Genomic DNA, 25259 nt, shown 5'->3' on the forward strand with positions numbered 1-25259 from the left:
CCTGTGCCATAACATACTACTACCAGAATACTAAGGCAGGATTCTGCAGTTTGCTGATTGGACAGAATTTTTCCCAGTGCTTTTTATTACATGAATGCATATATGGTACCATGTAGTACTATTAAATAGATCTGTGTCAAGAGGTACTTGGGATAAACTTTACCATACCAGGGCAGGGGCAAGCCCAAGGGGGAGGGGGGGGGAATGGATTCCTGAAAGGTCTCACTCAGCCGCGCACAATACAGTACAATAGGTATAATATGGTAAGACATCATGCTGCATACACAATGCAATTTCCTGTCCAACTAACAGGATCTGACAATTCTTTTCAACAACAAATTACATTTGTAAAGCGATTTTCCTCCCGTAGGACTCAAAATGCATAAACATGGCCCAGACCAATAATTGGTTTGACATATCCAATCTGTTCCTAATTGACAACAGGATCGATCAGGAGCAATATGGATACAGATAATGACAGCCAACATTACTAATGAAAGGGAAAGTGAAGCATTCACACAGCAGGGCACAGGGCTGTGCTTATACCTGACTCTTAAGTTCCCCAGAGCTGCTCCATGCTCTGGACATACACTACTGCTCTATCAACTCAACTCTATCAAGTCAACTGTAGCAGGGAAAGAAAGGGTTGCACCGCTGTGAGATGCAAGATGCCTGCAGATATTCTGGTGTCTCATTTCATCTTGTGCCTGTCCCCAGACACTGCACTGGCCCTGTTCAAAGGGGGGATTCTGGGCAGCTGTAATACCCCCTCCCCCCCCCCCCCCCCCGCTTTTGCCCTTTTGCCTATGCAGGGGGTACTTGGCAAGCACAGGCTTCCAAAAATGTGTGCACCAATGAACTCTCTAAGCCACCCATCTTGAGCTTACAGATACAGATCAGGTGCTTCCACTTTCTTCTGACCCTAACCTATACTCTTGTTTTTAGGAAAATGCATTCAGAACGATTCACATTACAGCCATAGCAGCTTTTACATTATGGGTATACTTCAAGCAAACCTAACATAAGCCTCTAAAATCTACTAACAGACACATGGTGAACCAGAACTCCTGGGAGTGAGTAAGGGGCCACAAAGGACCGAAAAGCTCTCTTACTAAAATGTTATGCAAAACAAGTGTGCCTTAGAAGGTATTGTTTATTCAGGTTGGAGTGAGCATATGATGTATCCCACAATGCATCACTGCTGAATATGCAAATCGTCCTTTGTTGTCCCTGTAAGCTAACCACACCTCCAGAACAACTGAAATCCAATGATGTGTCAGCTTGTTAATGTACAGCGCTACAATAACCCAACATGCATACAGACTGTTTTGGACTGGTTGATCCTCATCAGTGCATGGCATGGATTAATTTGGCTCTATGTGGTAGGACTTGAAGAACCCAGAGTTAATTACCCAGCAAGCTCATGGTGAACCAGAACTCCTAGGAGTGTGTAACATTTCTGTTCCAAAATTAGGACCCCTGGCCTTCATCCATACAGGATTTATAGACCATATAGACACCCGTAATGATATGCGAGGACATGTCCACTGGAACAAGTTATGGAAAGAAACCTGTCCGTGTGCCATTGTGTATTTGTTGTTATGAGTGTTTGCTGCAAAAAATAAATGCAAACCACTAAAGGCAAACACCAAAGCACTCTGTCCGCTGTAAATCCTGACCTTTGGCTCCAGGGGTTAATAAGCAAAGGCCACGGGAGGGCGACCTTTGCCCCCTGGGAGAATAATTATCCCAGTGCATAACTACTGAGCCAATGAATGATTTCAGAGCACACAGAAATGAATCTTTCTGCTGGAAATTCCCTTCTGCAGCAATCTATCCTGTCCTTAATCTAAACCAGGAGGACCATTCCAGCGATCTTGTCATTTGCAGCGGACATAAAGATGGTTTATGGCGACACGGAGTGTAATCAGGTGCGGGTGCCCTGAGAAAGGTTTCTTTTTATGATTGAGAGAAAAATAATTGAGGCTAACACGAGCTGAACATGTCTGAGCCCATTTGTGATTTACATTAGCATTGAGTTGCCACCTCTGCAGGACAGATACATGCCATCTTCTCCATTGTAAATCTGCATGTAGAATCACTAGCTATCCATTGACTATGCCTAGCCGTGTGGGGGAGATTTACCTCAGTGTAACAGATGGATGCAGAACTTGCATAAAGCATTCAGTTGTAGATCTACTTCCCAAGACTACCTATATTCTTAATAGGTCACCTGACAAACTTTATTTTTGACACAGACCTAAAACCTAACTCTAAGAAGATTTTACAGAACACCACGGTGTAATCCAGTACTATGTCCAATAAAGAATAATTAAGAGGAGCGGTCAGCCATACTATCTCAGAAAAAAAACTAAACAAAGCTACATATAGAAGTAGAAAAAGACTTGCTCTACTTGCATCACGTATGTGTTGCACTGACCACATTTTGATTTTAGTGATTTTTTTTTTCTACAGTAAAACATTAGAAAATCCTTCTTAGAATTTTAACTGTCTATTTTGAAGCCAATCCTGATCATTTCCTCCCTTACTCTCCTCTGCCTGTTTGTGTATGTTTTGCCCATCCTCCTCCCAGTCTTCTTTAGACATTCCCACCCAGCTCTGATTTTTCTCAGCATAATAAATATTGGCCAATTAGAGGAACAGAGGTGTGGGAGGGGAAAACAGGAGGGAAAGTGGCTTCAGCCAATCAGGCTGCATTAGTTATTTCTGAGGAGTAAAGGGGAGGAAAGTAAGGAAGAAAAAAAAACCCAGCATGCCCTACAACTTCCTTAGTGCAGCAGATGTACCAAATAAAAGCCAGGGAAACTGGGGAATGATGATTTATGGATATGAAAAGTAAGTGATTTAAAATTTTGGATTGCCTGGTTAGCATCCGAATACTTGTCTACCAGATAAAAAAAATGTGATTTTTATGCTTGACCATTACACTTTAAAGGGAAGATCCGTGGTCCTGCATAAAAAATAAAAATACTTATCCACTTACCTGGGACTTCCTCCAGCCCGTGGCAGGCAGGACGTGCCCTCGGCACTGCTCCGGAGGCTCCCGGTCTTCTCCGGTGGCGCACTCGACCTGGCCAGGCCGGCTGGCAGGTTGGGCTCTTCTGCACTCCAAAATGCGCCTCACAGGGGCGCGCTGACGTCATCGGACGCCCTCCGGGCTGTACTGCGCAGGACGCAGTACAGCACGGAGGATGTCCGATGACGTCAGCGTGCCCCCGTGAGGCAATCTTATGCTGGGAATACACGGCTCGATTCTGAGCTGATAAGATGGTTAGATATTTTACGACATGTCCGATCACCGTTCGATCGTTCTTGCCGCATGAGTCGTCATTGAAGTGAATTGAAAAAAGTGAAGAGAATCGAGCAGGAAAAACGATCGGACGCAGAATCGAGTGCGAGAATCGATCCGTGTATTGCAGCTCAAGTCAATCCAACTGTTATGCTGGGAATACACGGATCGATTCTGGCACTCGGTTCTGCGTCCGATCGTTTTTCCTGCTCGATTCTCAATTTTTTTAAATTCACTTCAATGACTACTCATGCGGCAAAACGATCGAACCGTGATCGGACATGTCGTAAAATATCTAACCATCTTATCAGCTCAGAATCGAGCCGTGTATTCCCAGCATAAGATTGACTTGACTGCGTCTTATCAGTCGTTGGTCGCCTTTTATCCTTGATATTTTACTTGATAAAAGTTGTTTGATAATTGCATTTAAAAGACTTTTGTTGAGCATGTTTATGAGCCTTAAAGGCACACTTAAGCCAGGAAGAAAAAAATCAGTTTTTCTTTCCTGGAGCCTCTACCAACCCCCTCCAGTTGTCCCATGCCGTCGCAGTCACTCTTTGAGCCTCCGAGTCCCCCGCCGCTAGCTAGTTTTTTTTTTCCGCTGACAGGCCCGACAGGCCTGGCCACACATATTTTTCTTCGTGTTCCTGTCCGCATTAGCGTCCTGCGCCTGTGCAGGACTCTATTGAGGATGGGAACATGAAGAAGGATATGTGTGGCCAGGCCTGTGCAGGCGCAGAAAGCCTGCCGACTTCCTGCCAGTGAAAACGAAACTAACTGGCGGCGGGGTACCCGAGGCTCCGTGAGTGACTGCAAGGGGATGGGATGGCTACAGGGGACTGGTAGAAGCCCCAGGCAAGTAAAACTGTTTTTTTTTTTTTATACCTGACTTAAAGGATACCCAAACTGAAATTTGACATAATGAGATAGACATGTGTTTGTACAGTGCCTAGCACACAAATAACTTTTCTTTCTATGCCTGACAGTTAAATATCAGGTATGTAAGTGGCTGACTCAGTCCTGACTCAGACAGGAAGTGACTGCAGTGTGACCCTCGCTGATAAGAAATTCCCCATTTTTACCTCTTTCTTGCTCTCAGAAGCCATTTTCTGCTGGGAAAGTGTTTTATAGTTGGAATTTCTTATCAGTGAGGGTCACACTGTAGTCATTTCCTGTCTGAGTCAGGACTGAGTCAGCCACTTGCATACCTTATATTTAACTCTTTCAGGCAGAGAAATAAAAAAAGGAACACAGCATAGTTATTTGTGTGCTAGGTACTGTACATACACGTCTATCTCATCATGTCACATGTCAGTTCGGGTATCCTTTAAGTGTCCCTTTAAGTGATCGATCTGCTTTAACAATAGATGGCTTCTGATAATGGAAATGTATGTAAAATCTCCACGTTGCAGCTACTGATTAGCAGGTAGAGAAAGCATAGCAGCTAATCTTGGTTACCATATCCGGAGCAATAATGATGGCAAATGAAGGGCTGTTTTAGACATTTGCTGAAAATCACAAGTAACTTGTGCTGATACAACAGAAAGTAGCGATGGTCTATTAATAGATGTAGGGATAACTGTTTTTCGTTAACTAGAGCTGGTATTAGATGTCCTGTCGGCAGCTGTCAGGTATTGATTGGTTGTGTGAAAAAGGCATGCACATAATTTCTGTATGTGTCCATTTATATGGTCATTTTATGATGACATCTGCTACCTTCATCACCAGGGCTGGACGTCCCAGGAGCTAGGCAGCAAATGTGTACGAGAATCCAATCTGGCACTTGTTTATCTTTAGTGGGAGTTATCATAGATGACTCCATTCTGAAATTTGTTTGCTGCCTCTGTGTAGCAGTGATCTCACTGCCACGATTGCTGCCGATCGCAGGCGATTAGCAGCAATCTCTAAACGCAGTGCATGCACAGTTTTCTCGCAATTGAATAGCGATCACGATTAGCATGCTATAATAGCGCTAATTGCGATCACACAAAAAAAGGGCGCTAGGCCGCGGCCGCTAAACCCAGCAACACGCGCATACTGATGCGTCCTGCTCACCCGGCTCCCACCACTGTCCGAAGTTTATGCCCACAGGGAGATGTTGCTTGCTTGGCAGTTTAAAAAAGCTGTTATTTCCCACAATGCAATGAAGTTCTCAGACAGCAAACTGTCAAGTCTGGAAGCAGGGACACACACAGTGACAGGACGCAGAGACACTTGGATATTATTATATAGGATATTAGAATGCAGAATTCTAGTGCAGTCTTCCATCTGCCCTGGGAGTGCTACATTTTTTTTTCTCATGGACATATTGAGGTCTGTAGACATTCCCTTACATTTAGAAGCGGAGCTTTAACTCAGCCCCATTTCTAGGGGCGTGCCAAGCGGGTGTCTGCCTAGGACGCAGTGAAGGAGGGGGGAGCAGCGCCACACTAGGACTCGGCTGTGGGGAAGGGGGGCAGACTCCTCCCTCTCCTTGGGTCCCCCTCCGTGCTCCCCCCTCTATTGAAAAAATGTGTGGCAGCAAAAAGGAGTTAGTAAAAACTCACCTTCTGGGCTCCATGTGAGGATTGCATGCCGCCGTGCTGCTCAGTCTCCACCATTGCTCACTGGAAGTATGAGCCGTGGAGGAGACAGAGCAACTAAGAGGCACGTGATCCTCGTATGAAGCCCGGAAGGTGAGTTGTTACTAACACCTTCTGCCTCTGCCACACGTTTCTTTAATGGAGGGGGACCTGAGAATCGGGTGTCCTTTCCCTGGGGCTGAGTCCGAGTGTACCGCTGCTCCCCCTTCCTTTACTGTAATCCCCTAATCAGAGGGGGGTGTTGGACATCTATACCTGGCTAACCTATACTAGGGATGCCTATCGTTGGCTAACCTATACTGGAGCAAGTTCCTCTTTAAGAGGTCATTAATGGTAGCCTACATATGTCTCTGGTTTTTACACGCCTATTGGTAACTTCAACCACATGCTGGCTTCTGTGTCCAGCAGTGTCAGACTGAGAGGTGGAAAACTGAGGAAATCCACCTGCTGGCCAAGCAGCAGTAACCCTGTGTTATCACTCCCAATAGAAACCTGCAGCAAGTCTTCACTGTGAGCAGCAACACCTGATTACTGCTGCTTGGCCAGCAAGCAGATTTCCTCAGCTTTTCCCAGTCTGATATTGGTGTCCAGCATTAACCTTCCCGGCAGTAAGCCTGAGCTGAGCTCGGGCTATGCCGCGCAGGAGGATATCTCATCCCCTGGTGGGGCGATTCGCCCCATTTAAAGTGCTGTACGTGCAGCTAGCACTTTACTAGCCGCGCGTACAGCTTGATCGCCGCTACTCTGCGGCGAACGCACGCAGTGGCGAAAGGGCCCCCCCGCCAGAGCCCTGCGCTGCCCGGACCAATGACTTTCGGGCATCGCTAAGGGCCGGATCAGTGGTGTATGTGACCTGGTGTGACCTTGGCTGCTATCATATAGCCATGATGCTATTTTGATGTACTGAAATGATATGATTGTATATATTTGCACCATAGCACGTTTTGCACTCAGCACTTATGTATATTTCCCTTGAAAAAGCTTCCCTCGGGAAGTGAAACATGTCGGGTTCTTGGTGGGGGTAGTGTTTTTATGTACTTCTAGATTTGCTAGGAGGACCCTGAGAATTTCTGTTAGATTTCTCTCTGCCATATAATTACTATATTAGCCTCCTTCAGCAATCTTTGATTCAGACATCATGATTTTTTAACCTACTACAGTGTTTGTACTTTTAATGGTTTTCTAATTAAAAGTTAAATTTTAGTCCCAGCTAGGTATATTATTGTGTATTTCTCCTTTAGTCAGGTTCTGTGTTTTGAAAAATTCAGTGGTGTATGACCTCAGGACGTCGGCTGTCGTCCATGACGTCATTCCGAACGTCGCCATGGTGACAGGAAAAGCCAGACGGGAACGCGTTATATACGCTTTCCCCTGTTTGCTATTGATGCCGGCGACGATTGCACTAGAGGGACACATGCGCCTTCTAGTGTTTCATGTAGCCACCACTCTGGTAGCTTTACATGAAACAAACATTTAAAAAAAAAAAATCTATTTCTGCCTATTTGGCAGAATTAATTACCCGCCAGGAGGGTTAATACCCTTCTATAAGGTGCCAAAGAGCATTGGCCCGTGATACTGTGACCCACCTCCTAGATGAGAGGAAGTTACACAGGAAGTGACCAGGAGCCATCATACAACTGTACAGTATATATAAAAAAAAAAAAGTATTGAGAGGTTTAGTTTTTTTAACAAAACAAGTGACTGCGACATAAGAAAAAAGTAATTTATAGTGCATTGAACTCTGCGAGAAATGTGTATGTATATTTTTTTAATTTTTTGAAATGGTGCTCCTCCAAAATGACCATGTGATCTGAACATTATGCTGACACATAGCATGTAACTAGCTGATGCATGAAATAAATCTACATTGATCAATGTAGTATATAATATGTAATCATGCCCTTTTGCATGCCACGTAAAACAGCGCAGCGCCTCACATTAATATTTACGCACTGTGGCCGCACGTAGAATTTTATCGCTGAATGAATGCCATTGCATCTCCATGTATCTTTTGCCTAAAGACAACATTGAAAGCCCCGCTGACTCGTTTCTGTGCATTAATCAGAATAAAAGCTCCCCTCCCTGCCTGCTCAATGCCACATGCATGTTCCTATCCTGCCAAGAGCTTTAAGCTCCAGCAGGTCCTCCCTGTTATCTGAGGATGGACATAAAGGCGGTGTTTGGTTTGTTTCCCTTCTTGAAAATCTTTTTTCTGATCCAGCATGAAACCTCCAATTAGACTCCAGTTGAGCTAACAGGCCTCAGGGGCTGAGAGGGATTAGAACCCTTCTCGTCGCCTGTTCACATTACGCTTGACATTTTTCACCTACCGGGGATGCGGGCTGCTGCTCTGAATGGGAGCAGTGTTATGTAATCGCAGGCACAATGGAGTCCAGGCCATTCTCATGCAGATTTCCATGATGCAGGATTTCCTGCAGCACGGCTTGTGTTTAATGGGTTGTTACAACATTGCAGGTTAATAAAGAGTTCCCATCTAATGCTGGGAATACACGATTCGTTTTTGCCTTCGTTTAAACCTTCGTTTCGATTGTGCCTTTTGTCCTTCTCGATCCCGAAATAATCGAACATACGGTTAATATCACCACCCACGGTTTCGTTTTTTTTTTCCGATTCTGATGGTTTCGTTTTTCCAATGATCGAAGGCTGCAAAGAAACGAAACGGAAATCCCTTTTTACAGGGACGGACTAGCATAAACAAATATATAATCGATCTGAACAGCCATCAAGCCTACCAATGGCTCGATTAGATGGATAAAGAGAGATAATATCAAACATGTTCGATCACTAGTCGTTCGTTTTTGGGGTCTATTGATCGAAACTATAATGAGATTATGACTATTTTCACATACGTTTTCAACACTCGATTCGTTTACCGAACGAAACGAAGGCTAAAACGAAACGTGTATTCCCAGCATAAGAGTCTGATGTCAGGACAGCTCTTCCTGGAGGGTAAAGGAAGTTCTCTGCATCTAAATGCATTGATTTATAACTCTCATGTTGGTCACATGCTCAGAGAGGCAGTCTGACTCACACAGGTCTTTGAAAAGCTACATTTAGGCCTCTTTCACAGTGCGACGTTAAAATCGTACGTTAGAAAATGTTCCAACGCAGGCTAACTTACAGCAATGCAAAGTCTGTGCGACATTCACCGTGTACACGTTGCGTTGTGTGTAACGTGTTGCAATATTTAGAAAGTGCTGCATGCCGTGCATTCAGCAATACATTTGCTGCGTTGTGTGTTGCACATGCTCAGTGATGTATGTATTTAAAAAAAAATTTTATGTAACGAGTGCGTCGTTTTTGTTCCATCAGCATGCGATGAAAATGGCGCACCAAGAGACACCTAACGTAAAAAATAACGTAAAATTTTATAACCTACCTGCGCTGCATTAGGGGCACGTTGTGCGACCTTAACGTCGCATCAAACACAACGTCTTAGTGTGAAAGAGCCCTTATTCCAGAACACTTTATCCAGGAACAAATTGAAGAAACGATTGACTCAAACTAAAAAGAAAGCTCGGAGTCAAAGTTAACCCATCTAAGAAAAAATAGTGTTTGGTGTTTCATCTATACGCCTGGCACCAAAATCCTAAAACTTAGTGTAAGTCAAAGGCCAAATTGTTTAAGATTTAACATTTATCGAACAGTTTAAAATGAAGTGTAGTGACTATAGAAATCATGGGGGGCTAGCTCCTCGCCCTTCTGCAGAGAAGCGCAGTGGAGCAGTTCTATTTAGCTTCCCCAGTGTTGCTTTGGCAGAAAATCTTCAACATGAAATGGCCCAAGGTAAGATGCTAGCCACACAAGGGGGTTTGGATGCCAAGAATTTTGTTGTGTCCCGTGTGGTGTTGTTGCAACTCACCTCAAACTGACAATGTTTTCAACCAGAAACTATCACCGGTGTACTCTGGTAGGGAAGGCAGTGTGCTGTTGTTTTACTGCTTACAATGATGCACATTTGAAGCTCATAAAATGGCAAGAAGGGCCACATTTGGCCCGCAGGTATTGTTTGACACCTGTGGTTTGTGTTATACATCTAATTTCCCCCCCCCCCCCCACACACACACATTCTTGTCAATACACCCGCCTAACCCTATTTACTTAACTCGTGTAACAAAGAAAACTGATCTGAGAGATTGCGTTATTTCAAAGGGACCCTGCGCAGTGGCCTAAAATTAAAATTGGGACAAAATCGGCACCCGTAGCCTGCGAGGCCCTCCGATATCCTCTGGGTCCTTCCGCAATCCTGCTGGCGGCTTCAGTAAGCCGGTCGCCACATGTGCAGTCTTTAGAGAACCGCGCATGCGCAGGACTTACGGCAACTGGCTTGATGTTGCGCATGCGCAACTTCAGCCAAAGTCGCCGGATTACCAGAGCCACCAGCAGGACTGCGGAAGGGACCCAGAGGATGCTGGAAGACCTCGCGGGCTATAGGGGGCTGGAGGAAGCCCCAGGTAAGTCCCGTGTTTTTTCATTTTAGGCCACTGCTCAGGGTCCCTGTCAATCTGTGTAATTTAAATGCGTTGAATCAAAGCTTACTGTAGAACGTAAGGATTGGGTAGAAGTATCGATACACCATGAAGTTGTGCTACTGCTTGTACATATTTCAAGAGATACCTGCTGATTTAGTAAAGTGGGTATGTATATGGATGTATTTGGGTTAATGACTTGCTTTAGAAAGCTAAGCCAGACAGGAAAGGTGTTTCCGGGACCTCCCGTGTATCCATTGCACTCCAAAAAAATAAGGACCAGACAGGGATGGATCAGACGGTTCAAAGTGACAGCATGAAGATGAGATTCTGATTGTCCTCTCTCCTCTAAACCAACAAAAATGCATTGCTGTCCTTCCCCCTGCAAGTCTGAGTCCTGCTGTGCAGAGAATAGCGGGAGGTTACAATAAAGTCACTTAGGTACTTATGAGTTATAAATAGAAGTGAATGAAATGTTTTGATAAAAACATGACTGGGTTACCAGAAGCATAACTTCTGCCATCCCAGGGCTGCAGGAGGACCAACTAGTCATCCTCACTCTCTTCCCTTTCAGTCCAGGCCCCCTCCTCCACAGCAGGGGTTGTGGTTATACTTGTGGGTGGGGAGGAAGGCATGATGGCTGCATTGTTATGGCTGGGAATCAGTGTGACCCACAGGCAGGGGCCTAATGCTTCGTACACACTAGATGAAAATCCGCTATGGTGGCCGATAACAACCGCCTCTGCCAAGGATCTATTTGGGAGTACAGCAGTCCTCCTAATCCTCAGCCAGAAATCAGCTTGGCAGATTAACTAACTATCTCACCCCGCCCACCATGTGACTCCTCATGCACCGTTCTGTGGCCCCTCCCTTTCTTCTTCATAGCAACAGAGAATATCACTAGAAGCACGTCTGTACAGCATCAGACTTGCACTGTTGCCCAAGTAATTGAAACCTGATACCTGCTGGGCAACTTTCCTCATATGTGTGTACCAGGACCACCACAGGGAGGGGCTGGAGAAATGTGAACATTGCAGGGACCCCATCAGTGTTTTTTGTTTTTTGTGGTTTTTTCGTTTGGAAGTCCCATGATTAAACTTTACTCCCTTGTGGATTTCACGATATTTTGTTTTGGTGAAGTTCAGCTTGAAAGGACAAGTGACCGCTGCGTAATATGTTGGCGCTTTATAAATAATGTGATGTTCACTTAGCAATACCATTTGAAAGCAGCCGTTATTGTTGTCAGCTGCTAAACCCAAGTGTGCCCTGGCCTATAATGTGTGTACACCAGCCCTGAGGAATCCGCCTCCAAGTCTGTACAGTGGTGAGCTATAGATATCACGGGTGGTGAGCTCCTCCATACATTCCCACGGGCATGAGATTGTATAGCTATGACCGGTTTCTTAGGGCCATAGTTGGTTTGAGCAGACAGGTTAGCCTTATTCTAAAGCAACTTGTACACTTTACAGCTTCCTTGTCCACTTTAGATCTTCCTTGACATTGTTCTTGATTATTTTGGGTGGGAATCTGTAGCGTGTCCAGGTGTCCCACAATGCTGCTTGTCTGCCCCGTACCAATTTGCTCGGACGCTGCATGTTTTCTATTTTGCGTTAACTTAAATCAGTTGAAAGCCTAACGTAACGGTGTTTCTTCTGCGCCGACCTTGTTTTTAAGATCTCGAGATTTTTTGTTTTTGTTTTTTTTTTTGGGGGGGGGGGGAGACAGATTGAAAATGTGTAGGTGTCTAGTTTAAGAGCTCCTCTGTGTGTATTAGCTGCCCACCCAGCTTCAGAAACTGCAGTAAAAATGTTAATATGTAATATTTATATTATTTAGAAATCTAAACCGTGCTGCAAACAGAAATGAGGAAAGCTCTCCAAACCTGGACTGAGAAGTCTTTCAGCCCTGAAGCTTACACAGATGTGGGCTGCTGAGGGCTCATGAATCCGGGCACTTTTGATGTGCAGTCCATAAATGCTTCATCCCGGACAACCGGATACACTGTTAAGATTTCCCTGAAATCTTTCGTAATCCCGGAGATTCTGCAGCACATAAATCAGTTATAGGTGATTGGGAGGATGATGTGTTTATATAGGTGCAGGTTCTAAGCTGAGCCCTTTCCCTGGCCTGACCTACCACTTGGCATGATTTTTAAAGCAGATTTTATATTCTCGCTCTAATCTTCCTCTGTGCTTAAGGATGAGCAGTAAAAACGGTAAAAAGTAATTTCTTTCCGGTCTGCTGTAATCCTTCTTCTTTGTACTCTGATGCCAGTTGTATTGATCATGTGATTTCTTTAGCCCGAGGCGAAGACAAGGCAGCTCTGTGGTGATGTCAAGTCCGCTTTCAGTTCCAGGTTTGCAAAAAGAGCTGAAGGCATAGTTTCATCTTAGATGTGTACAGAATCAAAAAAGACCTCAAACAGAAAAAAAATACCTATGAAACCGTTTCTTCATTTTTCTGTACAGCAAATTACTCATGCAGGAAAATTGGAGTATGGGAGCTTTCTGAACACCAAAGAGTGAAAACAGTCCTTCAAACCGCAAACTGTCACTATAGTTGTTCCCGTAGTTGGCTAATCTGGCCATGCGTGGGTTAATTATGACCCTTTATGGCAAACTGATAAATTCCTATGTGATTGGATCGGGATTCTTTCCCTACACGGCATATTCCAATCAAATTGATCAAATGTTTGCTCGATGTGTTTCTGTGGGCCATCTGGGATAGTCAAGGAGATACAAATAATTCTGAGTTGATTCAGGATTATGCAAATTACGTATTTACGGCCCTGAATGGCCACCTCAGACAAACAAACAATCAAGCATGTCTACAAGGCTTTAAATTAATGAATTCTCCTCCCAGCCCACATCATGTGACTCTGTCAAAAGAAGGGACATCTGAACTGCAGAAGAAGGAGCAATAGGGTGGAGGAAGCAGGAATACCATCACGTAGGGGTGATACAATTAGGGGAAAGCTTAGAAACAACCATGGGGGGAAGCCACTAAAATCAAGGAAGGGATGGCCATTGTTCTGAAGAACTTTGTAGGAAACTATCTACGGTAATACACTTCTTACGTAGCATCTAGTACATTTTTTAAAAGAAAATAAATTGGTGTTCTTTTTTTAAATTGAACAGCAGAGCACGGTCATGCTGGTGGCTCTAGTCATGTGACCAGGCCACATCAAGGTTTGTTTTGACTGAGTGGAATGGCCGTGCGCCGTGTGTGTGGTGGACTCACACACTGCTAATATAGGCATTCTTTCATTGTTTCCGCTCTGCAGGAAATACTTTGATGATATACAAGTGATTTCTAAAAATAAAAGCTAGATGAATGGACTCTTAATATTACCCACTGCGTAATGGCCAGCATGTGACGGCAAAGCAGGCGACTCCTGTTTATCTTCTAGAACAATCCATTTATTGCCTTTTTTTCTTCCCCATGTGATCTGTGATCTGTCCGTGTTTAAAAACTGCAGAACACTGCCTCTTCTGTGGACTCTCTGTATATTATACAAGCTGCTTGTCCACCAGCTAAAAGTGGGAGGAAAAAAATCCTGGCGTGTTTCTTTGGTTAACAAACTTGCATATCAGCCTAGGGCATAATTAAAACCTGGAATTTTTAAAATGAACCAACCAACGGGAGGGGGGATGGAGGGGATGGCGGTGTTCAAGCACCATGAAGCATGGTGGGTAATTTTTTTCCTGAAATGCTCAGCTTAGCTTTGCGGCTGCATTAGTAAGGTTTTTGCTTCCCTTTTTATCCTCCGCAGCACAATGGCATGTCTTATGGTTTAGATGAACATTTGTTTATTACTAGAAAGGGGCTTTTGTTGATTTCACATAGTGACTGAAGAAGTCTTTATGCTGTTCTGCCAGCCTCGTCAAGTGCTGAAGGTCAGGTGGTTACAGCTTGTCTTGTATGTTTTGTCAGATCTGTTTTGCATACGGTTGTCTCCTGCAGTGTAGGCAAAGCTTGTTATTGTGTCCCCTCTGTCAAAATATTCCAAGCTTACTAATTACAGATGAAATCCGGCAGCAGGCAAAGTTCTAAATAAGCTGATCGCTTGGTAAGCTGAGTGCCTAAAGGTTACCATTCTTATGAGACTTTCCACAGTGAAACATTCGGTCATGTGACCAGACGCTCAGCTGAGACAGAAAACAGCAAGCTCTGTAGGCAGGAGGGCTGCTGCTGTCACTGGGTTTGGCATCGTTCTGCTGTTCCACAAAAGGTTGAGGCATGAATCTCTAAAAGTCTGGTACAAGAAATGGCTGGTTCTAGGGGTCCAGACCGTGTGTTGGGTGTGTTTTGTGGGTTTGCTTGTTTTTTTGTTTTGTTTATTATGATCGGACCTCAACTAAATCAGAGCATATATATATATATAAAAAAAAAACCTGATTATGTAAAGAGAATCTAGTGTGTTAGTGTGTGTGTTCAGGGTGAACTTTATTGTTCCTCTAGTGGTGGCTGTTTGCATGTCAGGCAGTGCAGTTGGCATCCTTACTGAATGGCTGAAGAGATTAAAATCGGCTAAAGAGTAAAAAAAAAGCACAATTTTATGTAATCCACAAACATGCCTTAGACAGTGTGTACAAAAGATCACTTAGTTAAAGGACTACTATCGCGAAAATCATAAAATGTAAAATATATGTAAAGACATACAAAAAAAAAGCACTGAAAACTCACTTCTTCAAGGAGGCCTACATATACTCAACACTGCCCTAACCCTCTCTGCCAAGAACTTCTTGATTCTCCCCCTCCTTTTGTGCCACCAACCCCTTCCTCTAGATCAGGGCTTTTCCATGTTTTCACTCATTGTACCACTTTTATCACCTGAAAATGTTGAAGTACCACCAGTGTGCCAGCACAATAGATCTGACCAGATCAGGCTCGGCTGTTTCCAGAGGAGCCCGAGCGGAGAGCCGCTACCGTGCATACACTCACACCAACCAGGAGATCTTCGAGGGGTTCCAGCGCTGGATCCCCTCTACTGAGGAGGAAGGGGGAAGCCTCTTTAGGATCAAGAGGCTTCCTCCTCGCGGGGCACTTTTTTCTTACAGGTACACTTTAAGAAAGGGGGGGGGGGGATATGGTAGGGGAATAGCAGGAGGCATTGGTGGGGAGGCAGAGGAGCGAGTGGGGGGTAGCCAAACTTTGTGGAGGCAGGACGGGACTAGGACAAGTAGCAGGTGGGCAATTAAGTAGCAGACAAACTTGGAATGTACCACCTGGCCAACAGCAAAGTACCACTGGTGGTACGCGTACCACAGGTTGAAAAGCCCTGCTCTAGATTGTAAGCCTTTGGCAGGGCCCTCTCCCCTTGTGTACACTTTACCCAGAATGATGGGAACTTGTATTTTTACCACTACCGCTCCAGTGTATGATCTGGCATTGTATTACTATCTGCATTGTGTTGTGTATCTTATTGCTTATTACCTGTATTGTTGTATCTATTGTCTATTACCTGTATTGGTCTGTCACCCCTGTTATCATTGTCTGCAATCCTCTTTATTGTACAGCGCTGTGTAATATTTTGGCGCTATATAAATCCAATAAGAAATAATAAGTGTGTTGCACGCAATGTGCCTGCATAGTGTTGGCTCTTGCTTTAGACACCATGAGGAAAGTGTAGTATTGTACGATATTTATTGCGGTCGTCTTTTCACCTCACTTCCTCTCCCAGAGTCAGAGCCACAGAGAACAGGAGTTGAGGAGAAATATCTCTGAGGATACAAACTGTTATATAAAACTCTCTATTTGTTAATGGAGAAGAGGCTTTGGACATAGTGAAACATTTTTTTTATTAGTCTTTTGCATACATATTAAAGGACAACCGAGGTGACGAGACATGATGAGATAAACATGTGTATGTAAAGTGCCAAATACACAAATAACTAGGCTGCGTTCCTTTTTTGTTTTTTTGTTTTTTTTCTGCCTGATAGTTAAACATTAGGTATGCAAGTGACAGTTTCTGTCCGGGTCGGGACTGGGTCAGACTATATGATAACCCTCATTGATAAGGAATTACAGCCATAAAATACTTTCTTGTCAGTAAATGGCTTCCTGGAGCAGGAAAGAGATAAGGGTCAATAATTCAAAGATTTGAGCTCTAGCATACTTCAATGAAGGTGTCATTGAGCAATGAAACAGTAAAAACTTTAAAAAAACCTAGATTTAGTTTCAAAAGGTTTTTATTGTGACCGCTTGTACAAAGAAATACACATTGTACTCAACGCAAGGAAAATTGTAAATTAACATGTTGGTCAAGGGGTACAATAAAGTTCATGTATTAGGAAAACCATCATAATTTTTAACATCCATGGGATAAACAACAACAATTGTTGAAACGAGAACAAAACAGTTTTGTGGTTATTTTTGAAAAATGCTGGTCTCAAAAGAAACCTTTAGACCTAGATTTATTACACATGCAGGCGCGACATATGCATAGCTTTTCAAGAGAAGTAGATCAGGTAATTGAGGCCTTGAGCATCAGCGTGCTCTAGCGTTGGATCCCAGGTTTTCTGGAATTGGTCCATATGGTCATATGTAATTGCTAGCATGCATGAAGTTATAATAAGTCTGTGGACTCTTTGTATCACAGGCTCAAGTGCCAGTCTAGATTGTAACCATTGAGACGCTAAATATGATTTCGCTGCCATGGCAATAAATTTAGTCAGGAATTTTCTGGAGGGTCTCTTATAGCCCAGGAGAAGGATGGCAGAGTATTTAGTAAATGGGCGCTTAGTAACTTTAGTGATGAGGTTAGAGATTTTATTCCAAAAAGAAGTCGCTTTAGGGCATGTCCACCAGATATGATAAAGGGTGCCATCCTCAGGGCAACCCCTAAAGCAAGATTTGCTATTTGTTGAAGAGATTGTATGGATCCTGGTTGGAGTCAAATATGTACGATGAAGGAGCTTGGCATTAGTTTATATCATGGAGTAGAATAAACTTCCCCTAAAAAGGTCTCAAAGCATGAAGACCATGATGGAGGAGCATATGATGGTATTAAATCTGCACTCCAAGCTGACAGAGTAGCTGTAGTAGAATTATAGCCCATTATTGAAAGTTCAGCATATAGATAAGAGATGATCCATCCTTCCAGTGGTCCATTCATACACCAATCTTCAAAATAAGTAATACATCTGTCAATTTTACCTGAGGGGACCAGTGATCTTACATAATGATAAACTAGGAAAAGTTGAAATTGTTGGGTAAAAGTGACCGTAGGGGAAAGATTAAATGTAGATGTAGGAGTCTATCGCCTGCTATGAAATGTTTTAAGTAGTAATGTTGGGACTCGTATAGCCAATTGAAAGACGGGTCAAGGCCTGATTTAAAGTCAGGGGAGCCTCGTAAATCGGTATGGAGCGAGGGGCTTGCTTGTAGAGGGATTTTAAAGCGCAATGCTTTCCATATGGATAGGGTGAGTTTAGTACATGGCGAGGCAACTTAAAAACTAGATTTAAATATAAAATAAAACTGTAGTATATCTTAAGTCATTTTTAAGAGGATAGATGCAACTGTTTTTCTCACCAGTTTATTTTCACCTTGGATGTCCTCAGGCCCACAGTGCCATAACATTTGGAAGTGGTTTCCCCACTTTGCTTTATATTTGGACTGTGAGCACCTGAGCACTAGGGTTTTTTATGTGCTGAAATTATACCAGATGGTGAAGGGAAAGGGGCCACTAGACACCAGTGAACTGTGTAGAGGAGCACTAGACACAGGAACTGTTTAGAAGAGGGATGGAGGACTACTAGATACCAGGGAACTGTATAGGGGAAGGGGGCTACTAGGAGGGGCGTAGAAATAGGGGTTGCAACCGCATCGGTGCCCTTGGGCCAGAGGGACCCCGAAGGGCCCTCCCTCAACTACAGTATTAGCTCTCGATTGGTCCTGTGCTCATAATAGTCACTTCTATAGACACTTTGAATAGTGGTAATCAGTAAGAAACTGTTCCCCATCCTCTTCTTGCACCTCTGACACTGTAGTTGCCATTGGCAGGTTTTGGTGGGCCATATAAATTATGTATAGAGTGCTTGGGGGGGCACAATGTAAAAGCTGGATTTGGTGGGGGAGAGACTCCGGGAGCGGGGGTATGAAACCTCATTAATACAGAAAGCGAGACGGCAGGTGTTGGAGAGGGACCGACGTGATCTCCTGGGTGCGGGGCCCGGACGCGGGACCAGGCAAAGAAGGAATTTGACCTTTACGACTCCTTATAGTTTGGAGTACAATAAAGTGATTCATATAATAAAGAGATATTTGCCGGTCCTGCACTCGGATCCCAAACTCCGTAAGATCCTGGAGGAGGGTTGCACTTTCTCCGCACGCCGCGCCCCTACTTTGGGGACCCGTCTCTCCCCGAGTCTTTTCTCCACCTCTCCTAGACCTGTTCCGACATGGCTGACCCACAAAGGCTCCTTCAGGTGCGGTTACAGCACCTGCAGGAACTGCTGCGTCCACAACCAGACACGTGAGATCGTCTCTATCTCCAAAGGTGAGAGATTTGAGATGAAACAATACATAAATTGCAATTCAAGCAATGTAGTTTATCTTATCACTTGTGTTGTTTGCGGACTGCAGTATGTAGGGTGTACTACCCGCCCTTTGAGGCAGCGCATCTCGGAGCATTTCAATGGTCCGGCCAGATGTATGAGAAATGAAGCATATATTTCTCAGGTATCTAGTGTATCCAAGCATTTCTTGAGGGTACACCAGGGCAACATGGGCAGTTTCACCTTCCAGGGCATAGACAGGGTAGCTTGCCCACCTAGAGGAGGTGATCTGCACAGAATCTTATTGAAACGGGAGGCCCTGTGGATATGGCGATTGGGCACACGTATACCAACAGGCTTGAACTCTAGAATGGATGTCAGTCTTACTTATGACATAAGGGCCTAATTCTCATACTTTCTTGATTCTCACTGCTCTCCCTTTGTCTTTTGTCTTTTTGATCCCCCTTTGGGGTATAGGTCTATTTATTTATATATTGTCCTTGTCCTTAAGCCATGTATCCATCCTGATGCTTAACCATGTCATCTCTGGTTTTTTTTAAAAATATATCATGTTTGTACATTGGCTATGCCATTTTATATTTGTATTGTATGTGTTACTTTAAAGAGTAACTGTCAGGCTGCAGAAGCTAATTTAAACCTCTATTCTCCTGTGTTAAACAGTTTAGAAAGAAGCCAAAAAGCCATTAGTGAAGATAAAAATCTCAGTTACCTTTGATGTGTGCTTATCAGCAAGGCTGTTATAGACCCATAAGGACGCAAGCCGCATACTAAACTGCAAAGCATTCTGGGGCCCTCCCCTCGGCTGCTAATGAGACGTTACAGCAGCTTGTAATCAGTCCAGCGCGTAGCACTGATAAATCTCCGGGCAGAGTACACTGCAGGAGTCAGCTATTGTTCCTAGCCACATGGCTCATTAATATTCACTGCACACTGTGTTGTTCAAGTACGAGCTTATCTGTGATCAGGAAGCAGGCAGGACATGACGACACATTTGACAGAAAAACATGGAGCCTGCCATGAGCTGTCAGGAGCATCTATCTCTGCATATACTATATACAAATTCTGTGAAATCCAAACGTGGACAGTGAAATGCATATGTAATGTAAGTATAGCCAATCTTTAGCTACTGATATATGTGTTTATTTTCTCTGAGACCTTATACCTAACAGCTCCTCTTTAAGAGCCAAGGCCACACCCATTGTGGGCTGGCACTTGACTACTTATACCTGTGATGAATATGTGTATGCTGGCTATGATTAAGGAGCCTTGAGCTCCGATACGCGTCAGCCTTTTTGTTCTACTGATGTGCTAATAAATTGAAGGAAGTTTTTTACCCACCCATGGTGCAGCGGGATATCTTTCTTTGCCGGCACAATGTAAAACTTGCATCGGGGCCCACAGCTCCTTGAATACGCCACTGGCTACTAGACAGTGGTTGGCCCGTGACTTAATTTTGCCTCACTGTGTATTTGAGTTTGACACCCATGGCCTATTGGGTCCCATTTTACTAGATTCCCTCACTTCCTGTCCCTATGAGCGGTTGTGTCCGTATGGAAAGTTAGAAGAAATTGGTGACCCGGGCTCTAGCCCTTTCCTATCCTGTCCAAAGCTAAAAGAGTGAAGTATTTAGCCTGGAGTAGCACTTTGCTGATCAGAGGCACACACATGTCTAAAATCCAGCCTGTAAATTCCTCTGTAGCTCTGCTGGTGTGACTCCTGGAGAGCTGTATTGATTTCTCTCTTATGAGAGTAAGCAGGCATTCCAATCCATTGTCCATGTACTCTGGAAAATTTCCTGTGCTTGTCAGGTGAGCATTTTCTACATCTCTATGTGGGAGCGTCTTCCCTCTTCTGAATGTGTTAAAACGTATCAGTAATATCAGGTTTACTCCACGCACAGCATAAACGTTGATTATCCGATGCTGGAAAGTTTCAAAGGAGAACTCTGAAGTTTACCATAAATTTTCCCGAAGCCTAAGAATGCATTTTTAATTTATATTATATTTAACCACTTAAGCCTAACTGGACAAATATATTTGTCCGGTGTTTTTGTGGACAGTGCACCACCAGTTTGCTACTAAATGAGGCACCATGACTAGTTGTAGAATACATTTTGGTGTCTAAAAGCATGAAAAATAGGTAGGGACAAACTCGATCAAACAGTCATTTTCAGAATTATTATCAAACTTGGGAAAGTTTTAGCAACACTACAAGAGACATGTGGTAACATTTTAACCATGACAAGTAGTAGAATAGAGTTTAAAGAGTTTTAGGGTTGAGGCGCATGTCTCCTGTATTTTTTTTTTTTAGTCACAAACTGAATCAATGGCGATCCCCTACGGCGATCTTTGATCACGAAATCCCGTTCAAAGAATGGGATTTCCTGAAGGCTTCCCCCGTCGCCATGGTGACAGGGCGGGATGACGTCACCGACGTCATGGACGTCGTGACGTCTAAGGGAGTCCCGATCCACCCCTCAGCGCTGCCTGGCACTGATTGGCCAGGCAGCGCACGGGGTCAGGGGGGGGGGGTGTCGGCACGGCGATCTTGCGCGGAGCGGCGGCGATCGGAATGCACACGCAGCTAGCAAAGTGCTAGCTGCGTGTTGCAAAAAAAAAAATCATGCAAATCGGCCCAGCAGGGCCTGAGAAATCCTCCTGCGCGGCATAGCCCGAGCTTAGCTCGGGCTTACCGCCAGGAAGGTTAAAATGCATAGAAAATAAGGTGGTTACTAAACAAAATTAACACGCACTAAAAGCTGAATTTGTCCTGAAATTTTTTTTTATATAGATCATTTAGCTGTGATAAGGAGTAATAGTTATTGCCGACTGATTGGGAGTAAAATTGGATGTGTGTAAGCTAAATAGAGCTTGCCAGTCAAACCAGCAGATATAGCATGAAGCATCCTACTTTTATATTTCTTGATTTGAAGAAACATTTCAATTAAATCCATTTTGGTGCTATGCCTAATAAACAAAGGAGGTAAAAAAAACACTTCTCATTCCTTTAAAATAGTTTGATTATAACTTTTATCATGGTGATTAAGCAGTTTGTGACCTCTATGCCAGTTTAGAGTTGGCACATATTAGTCTGTGAAGAGTGGTAATTCTGTGAAACATTGACCATTTTATCCTTTGTTTACATGCAGCAAGGAGTTATGGGAGAAGACGAGGTAATTCATTTTATTTATTACTAAAGCTGAATTAACATTTGTTCCACCTGATCGATTCTGCTTTGTCCCCCCCCCCCCCCCCCCCCCTACTTTTAATCAATCAAAACCTTTTGAAGAGACCTCATTTATGAATTGTATGCTTCCATTAACACACAGACTGATTACTAATAGAATAATCCAATCTGATCGTCACCTATTCATATGATTAGCATTGATCAAGTTCCCTGTTGACAGATGGCTTCCTGTGTGACCCCATGCTGGTATTCATGCTGTATGTAGAGGCAGTTCATGAGGAAGCTTTTGTTTAGCTGTGTATATTATTTGGAGTGGTGAGACTTCTGCACTGTACTGTAGTGACAGTCAGGTGAAAGGGGCACTTATACATTGGCCTCAACTCATAAAGCATTACCGCATGCGGTAATGCAGAAAACAGCTGACTTTACTCAGCACGTAGGAAAATGTCAAGTCATAAAGGATGTTACTGCATGGAGAGCTGAAATTACCGAGCAGTGAGGTAAATTACCGACTTTTGAGGTAAATACCTCAACACATGTCAGTAAATGTCCATTCATAAAGACTAGAACATGCGGTAAAGCCCAGAAACATTACTGGCAGCTCTGGTCTGTTGAAAACAGTGCGGAGACTGTGCAAAGCCATGCCTCAAAGAAGCAGAGAGGGATTACCTAATACCTATGACTGACAGGAGCAGAGAGCCTATAGAAACAGTCAGTCTCCTGCAAGTCCCGCTGATCAGCTGTTGATAGAATTCGAAGCCTTCTCTGGAGAGTCGAGCTTTTTTTCACTCCATGCTTTTTAATATGATTTTTGAAATGCATACATTAGGCTGGCAATTCTCCGATCACAAGGGCAACTGTGAATTATGATGGTTCGCCTTTTCCACTATGATTTTCCAAGTGATTCTATCCCTCCCCCCCCCCCAAAAAAAAAAAGGCGAATGCAGTGCCTGCTACACGTTTCCTGTGTTTGGGTTACAGTCAATAGGGGTGAAAGAAAATTGCACGACAAATGCTTGTCCGTTTGATGGTTTCTTGCCATGTCCGGTTTAACACTATAGTTTTTTTTTTTTGGGGGGGGGGGGGGGGGGGGAGGTGAGAGAGAGAACAAATGGCTGGAAAAAATGAAATGCAGGCACACAGTGAAAACAACCGATTGTATAAAAATGGCATTGAAATACACAATGGCCTCAATTCCAAAAAGATCAGTTCCTGCAAAAAATCAGTTTCTGCAAATTTCATTCATAGTCTAGGATATCTGCAGATCTCGCACACACCTTGTTTAACGGACATTCATCTGCAGATCATACAATCTGATCCATCCTGGTGGATCTTATCTGCAGATGAATGTCTGTTAAACAAGGTGTGTATGAGATCTGCAGATATAGACTATGAATGCATTTTGCAGGAACTGATATTGGGCAGGAAGAGATCTTTTGCATGTGTACAGCATCTTTGTGTCTGCACACAAAGACACTTGCAATGATTTTTATCTGATGGGGAGTTCAGCTCAATAGACTGTGTAGAGTATGGCTCTCATACTACATGGAAGGGGATAAAATTGGTCTGTGATCTTTCATTTCCCAAAGACTTATCTTATGTGTGTACCCACCTTTAGAAGTTTGATAATATACCTAAAAAAAAAAAAAAAATTCTTCAATTCACTATCGCATGCAGGAAATCTTAGTTAATTTGGAGAAACTGCATTCAGTGTTTTACACTATTTTACCAACCTAAATTATTTTACCGGACTGCCCTTAGAGAAATGAGGCCAAAGTTTGGTGTTAAATAGAAAAATGATGATCACAGCTTGTTTGTGAATGTAATTTTCAGTGGAAAAGGGTCCTGAAAATTCCCTATGTCACTATCACTTGGGCAGGGAGCACATTTATTAGAATTGCATGCAGCAACACAAGTATTACCACACTAAAGTCAATGGCCCACTCGGGAACTGCACATTTTTTAATATTCCTATTGCAAGTTTTTTTTCTGTCTTAAATTTGGGTGACCTTTTTTTCCGCGTAAGCACGGGGGGCTGGATGCCACATTGTGTCACACACACCGATTCATGCAACCAATTTCAGCCCGCAGTTGGAGGCCCCAATTTTCATCCTATGGGATTATAATAATTTAGCCCAGCCTAAGATTTTTTTATTGGCTACTGTTAAGCGACACATTTTTGAAACCTTCACATGGGTAATATCAGATCATAGTGATTCCTGAAGGATTAAATTGTAGCTGGATAGTTGCAGTTGTTTGCAAGAACCAGAAGAGAGGCTGTTTTGTAATTAGTCAGAACAATCTGAATATTTTTCAAAAACTGCTTGCTATGATCTGATGTTAACTAAGCAAAAGTTTACTCTTAACAGTCGGAGTTTGAAAATATTAATCAGGTGTTCTCTATCAGTTATGTTTTTCATTGTTTTCCTGCTCTGCATAGCCTCCATTAAGTTCATAGCAATCCCACAATCATAAGTATATTCTATAGTATTTTGATATTAAAAATCTTTTCCTGCTTAGCCTGAACTGTCCACAAATGTCTGTATGCCAGATGATGGTTATGCAAGGGGGGGGCTTCAACCATCCAACTCTATTATTATTATTATCGCATGAAAATCCTGTGCCGCCAAGACCATGCCAATCGTTGATGCAACCAAATTCTAGCTGAGATTAGTTACATTAATCGATTGTATATGCTACAAGATGTCAGGCCGGCATGCTCAAACGGGTTTACAGCTGTAACTGCATGTGATATCGGGATGAGCGACTAATGGAACTCCCGACGCTGTCCCCCTAGTGTAGAATGTACCCCGTGCATGAATACTTTACCTGTCAGTGTCCGCCACTGTCTCCATCCCCTTCCCCACCTTCCAGTGAATTAAAATCGCGGAAATGCTGCATATAGAGCGTTTGCAATCAGCTAATCGCGAATGCGCCGCAATTGCTGGAGTGAGTAATCCTATAGGATTACTTGTGCAGCAGTGCTAAAGCATGAATCGTGGGCACAAAGCGCCTGAGTGTGTATCAGCCCTTAAAGGCCCACTTCGCCCGGGTACAGTATATCTACGCTGCCGGCCGCTCGCCCGGAGATCAATGAACGGGAAAAACTATTCCCGTTCATTGATCTCTGCCCCCGTGCAATGATCGGCTGCTTCTAAGAGAAGCAGCG

General features: G+C 43.6%; 1 protein-coding gene across 5 annotated transcripts in view; it reads left to right on the plus strand.

Annotated features, from left to right (window-relative positions):
- Positions 1–25259, plus strand: part of CPEB2 (cytoplasmic polyadenylation element binding protein 2) — a 148877-nt gene that overhangs the window by 92118 nt on the left and 31500 nt on the right. For 3 of the 5 annotated variants that reach the window (XM_068277562.1, XM_068277572.1, XM_068277598.1), the window contains one exon: positions 22053–22076. The exons of the other annotated variants lie outside the window; for them this stretch is intronic. In XM_068277562.1, the coding sequence (XP_068133663.1) occupies positions 22053–22076 (24 nt within the window). The remainder of the gene's footprint in view (positions 1–22052; positions 22077–25259) is intronic. 5 annotated transcript variants of the gene reach the window in all.

The sequence above is a fragment of the Hyperolius riggenbachi genome, chromosome 1, assembly GCF_040937935.1.
Source record: "Hyperolius riggenbachi isolate aHypRig1 chromosome 1, aHypRig1.pri, whole genome shotgun sequence".
NCBI classification, from domain to species: domain Eukaryota; kingdom Metazoa; phylum Chordata; class Amphibia; order Anura; family Hyperoliidae; genus Hyperolius; species Hyperolius riggenbachi.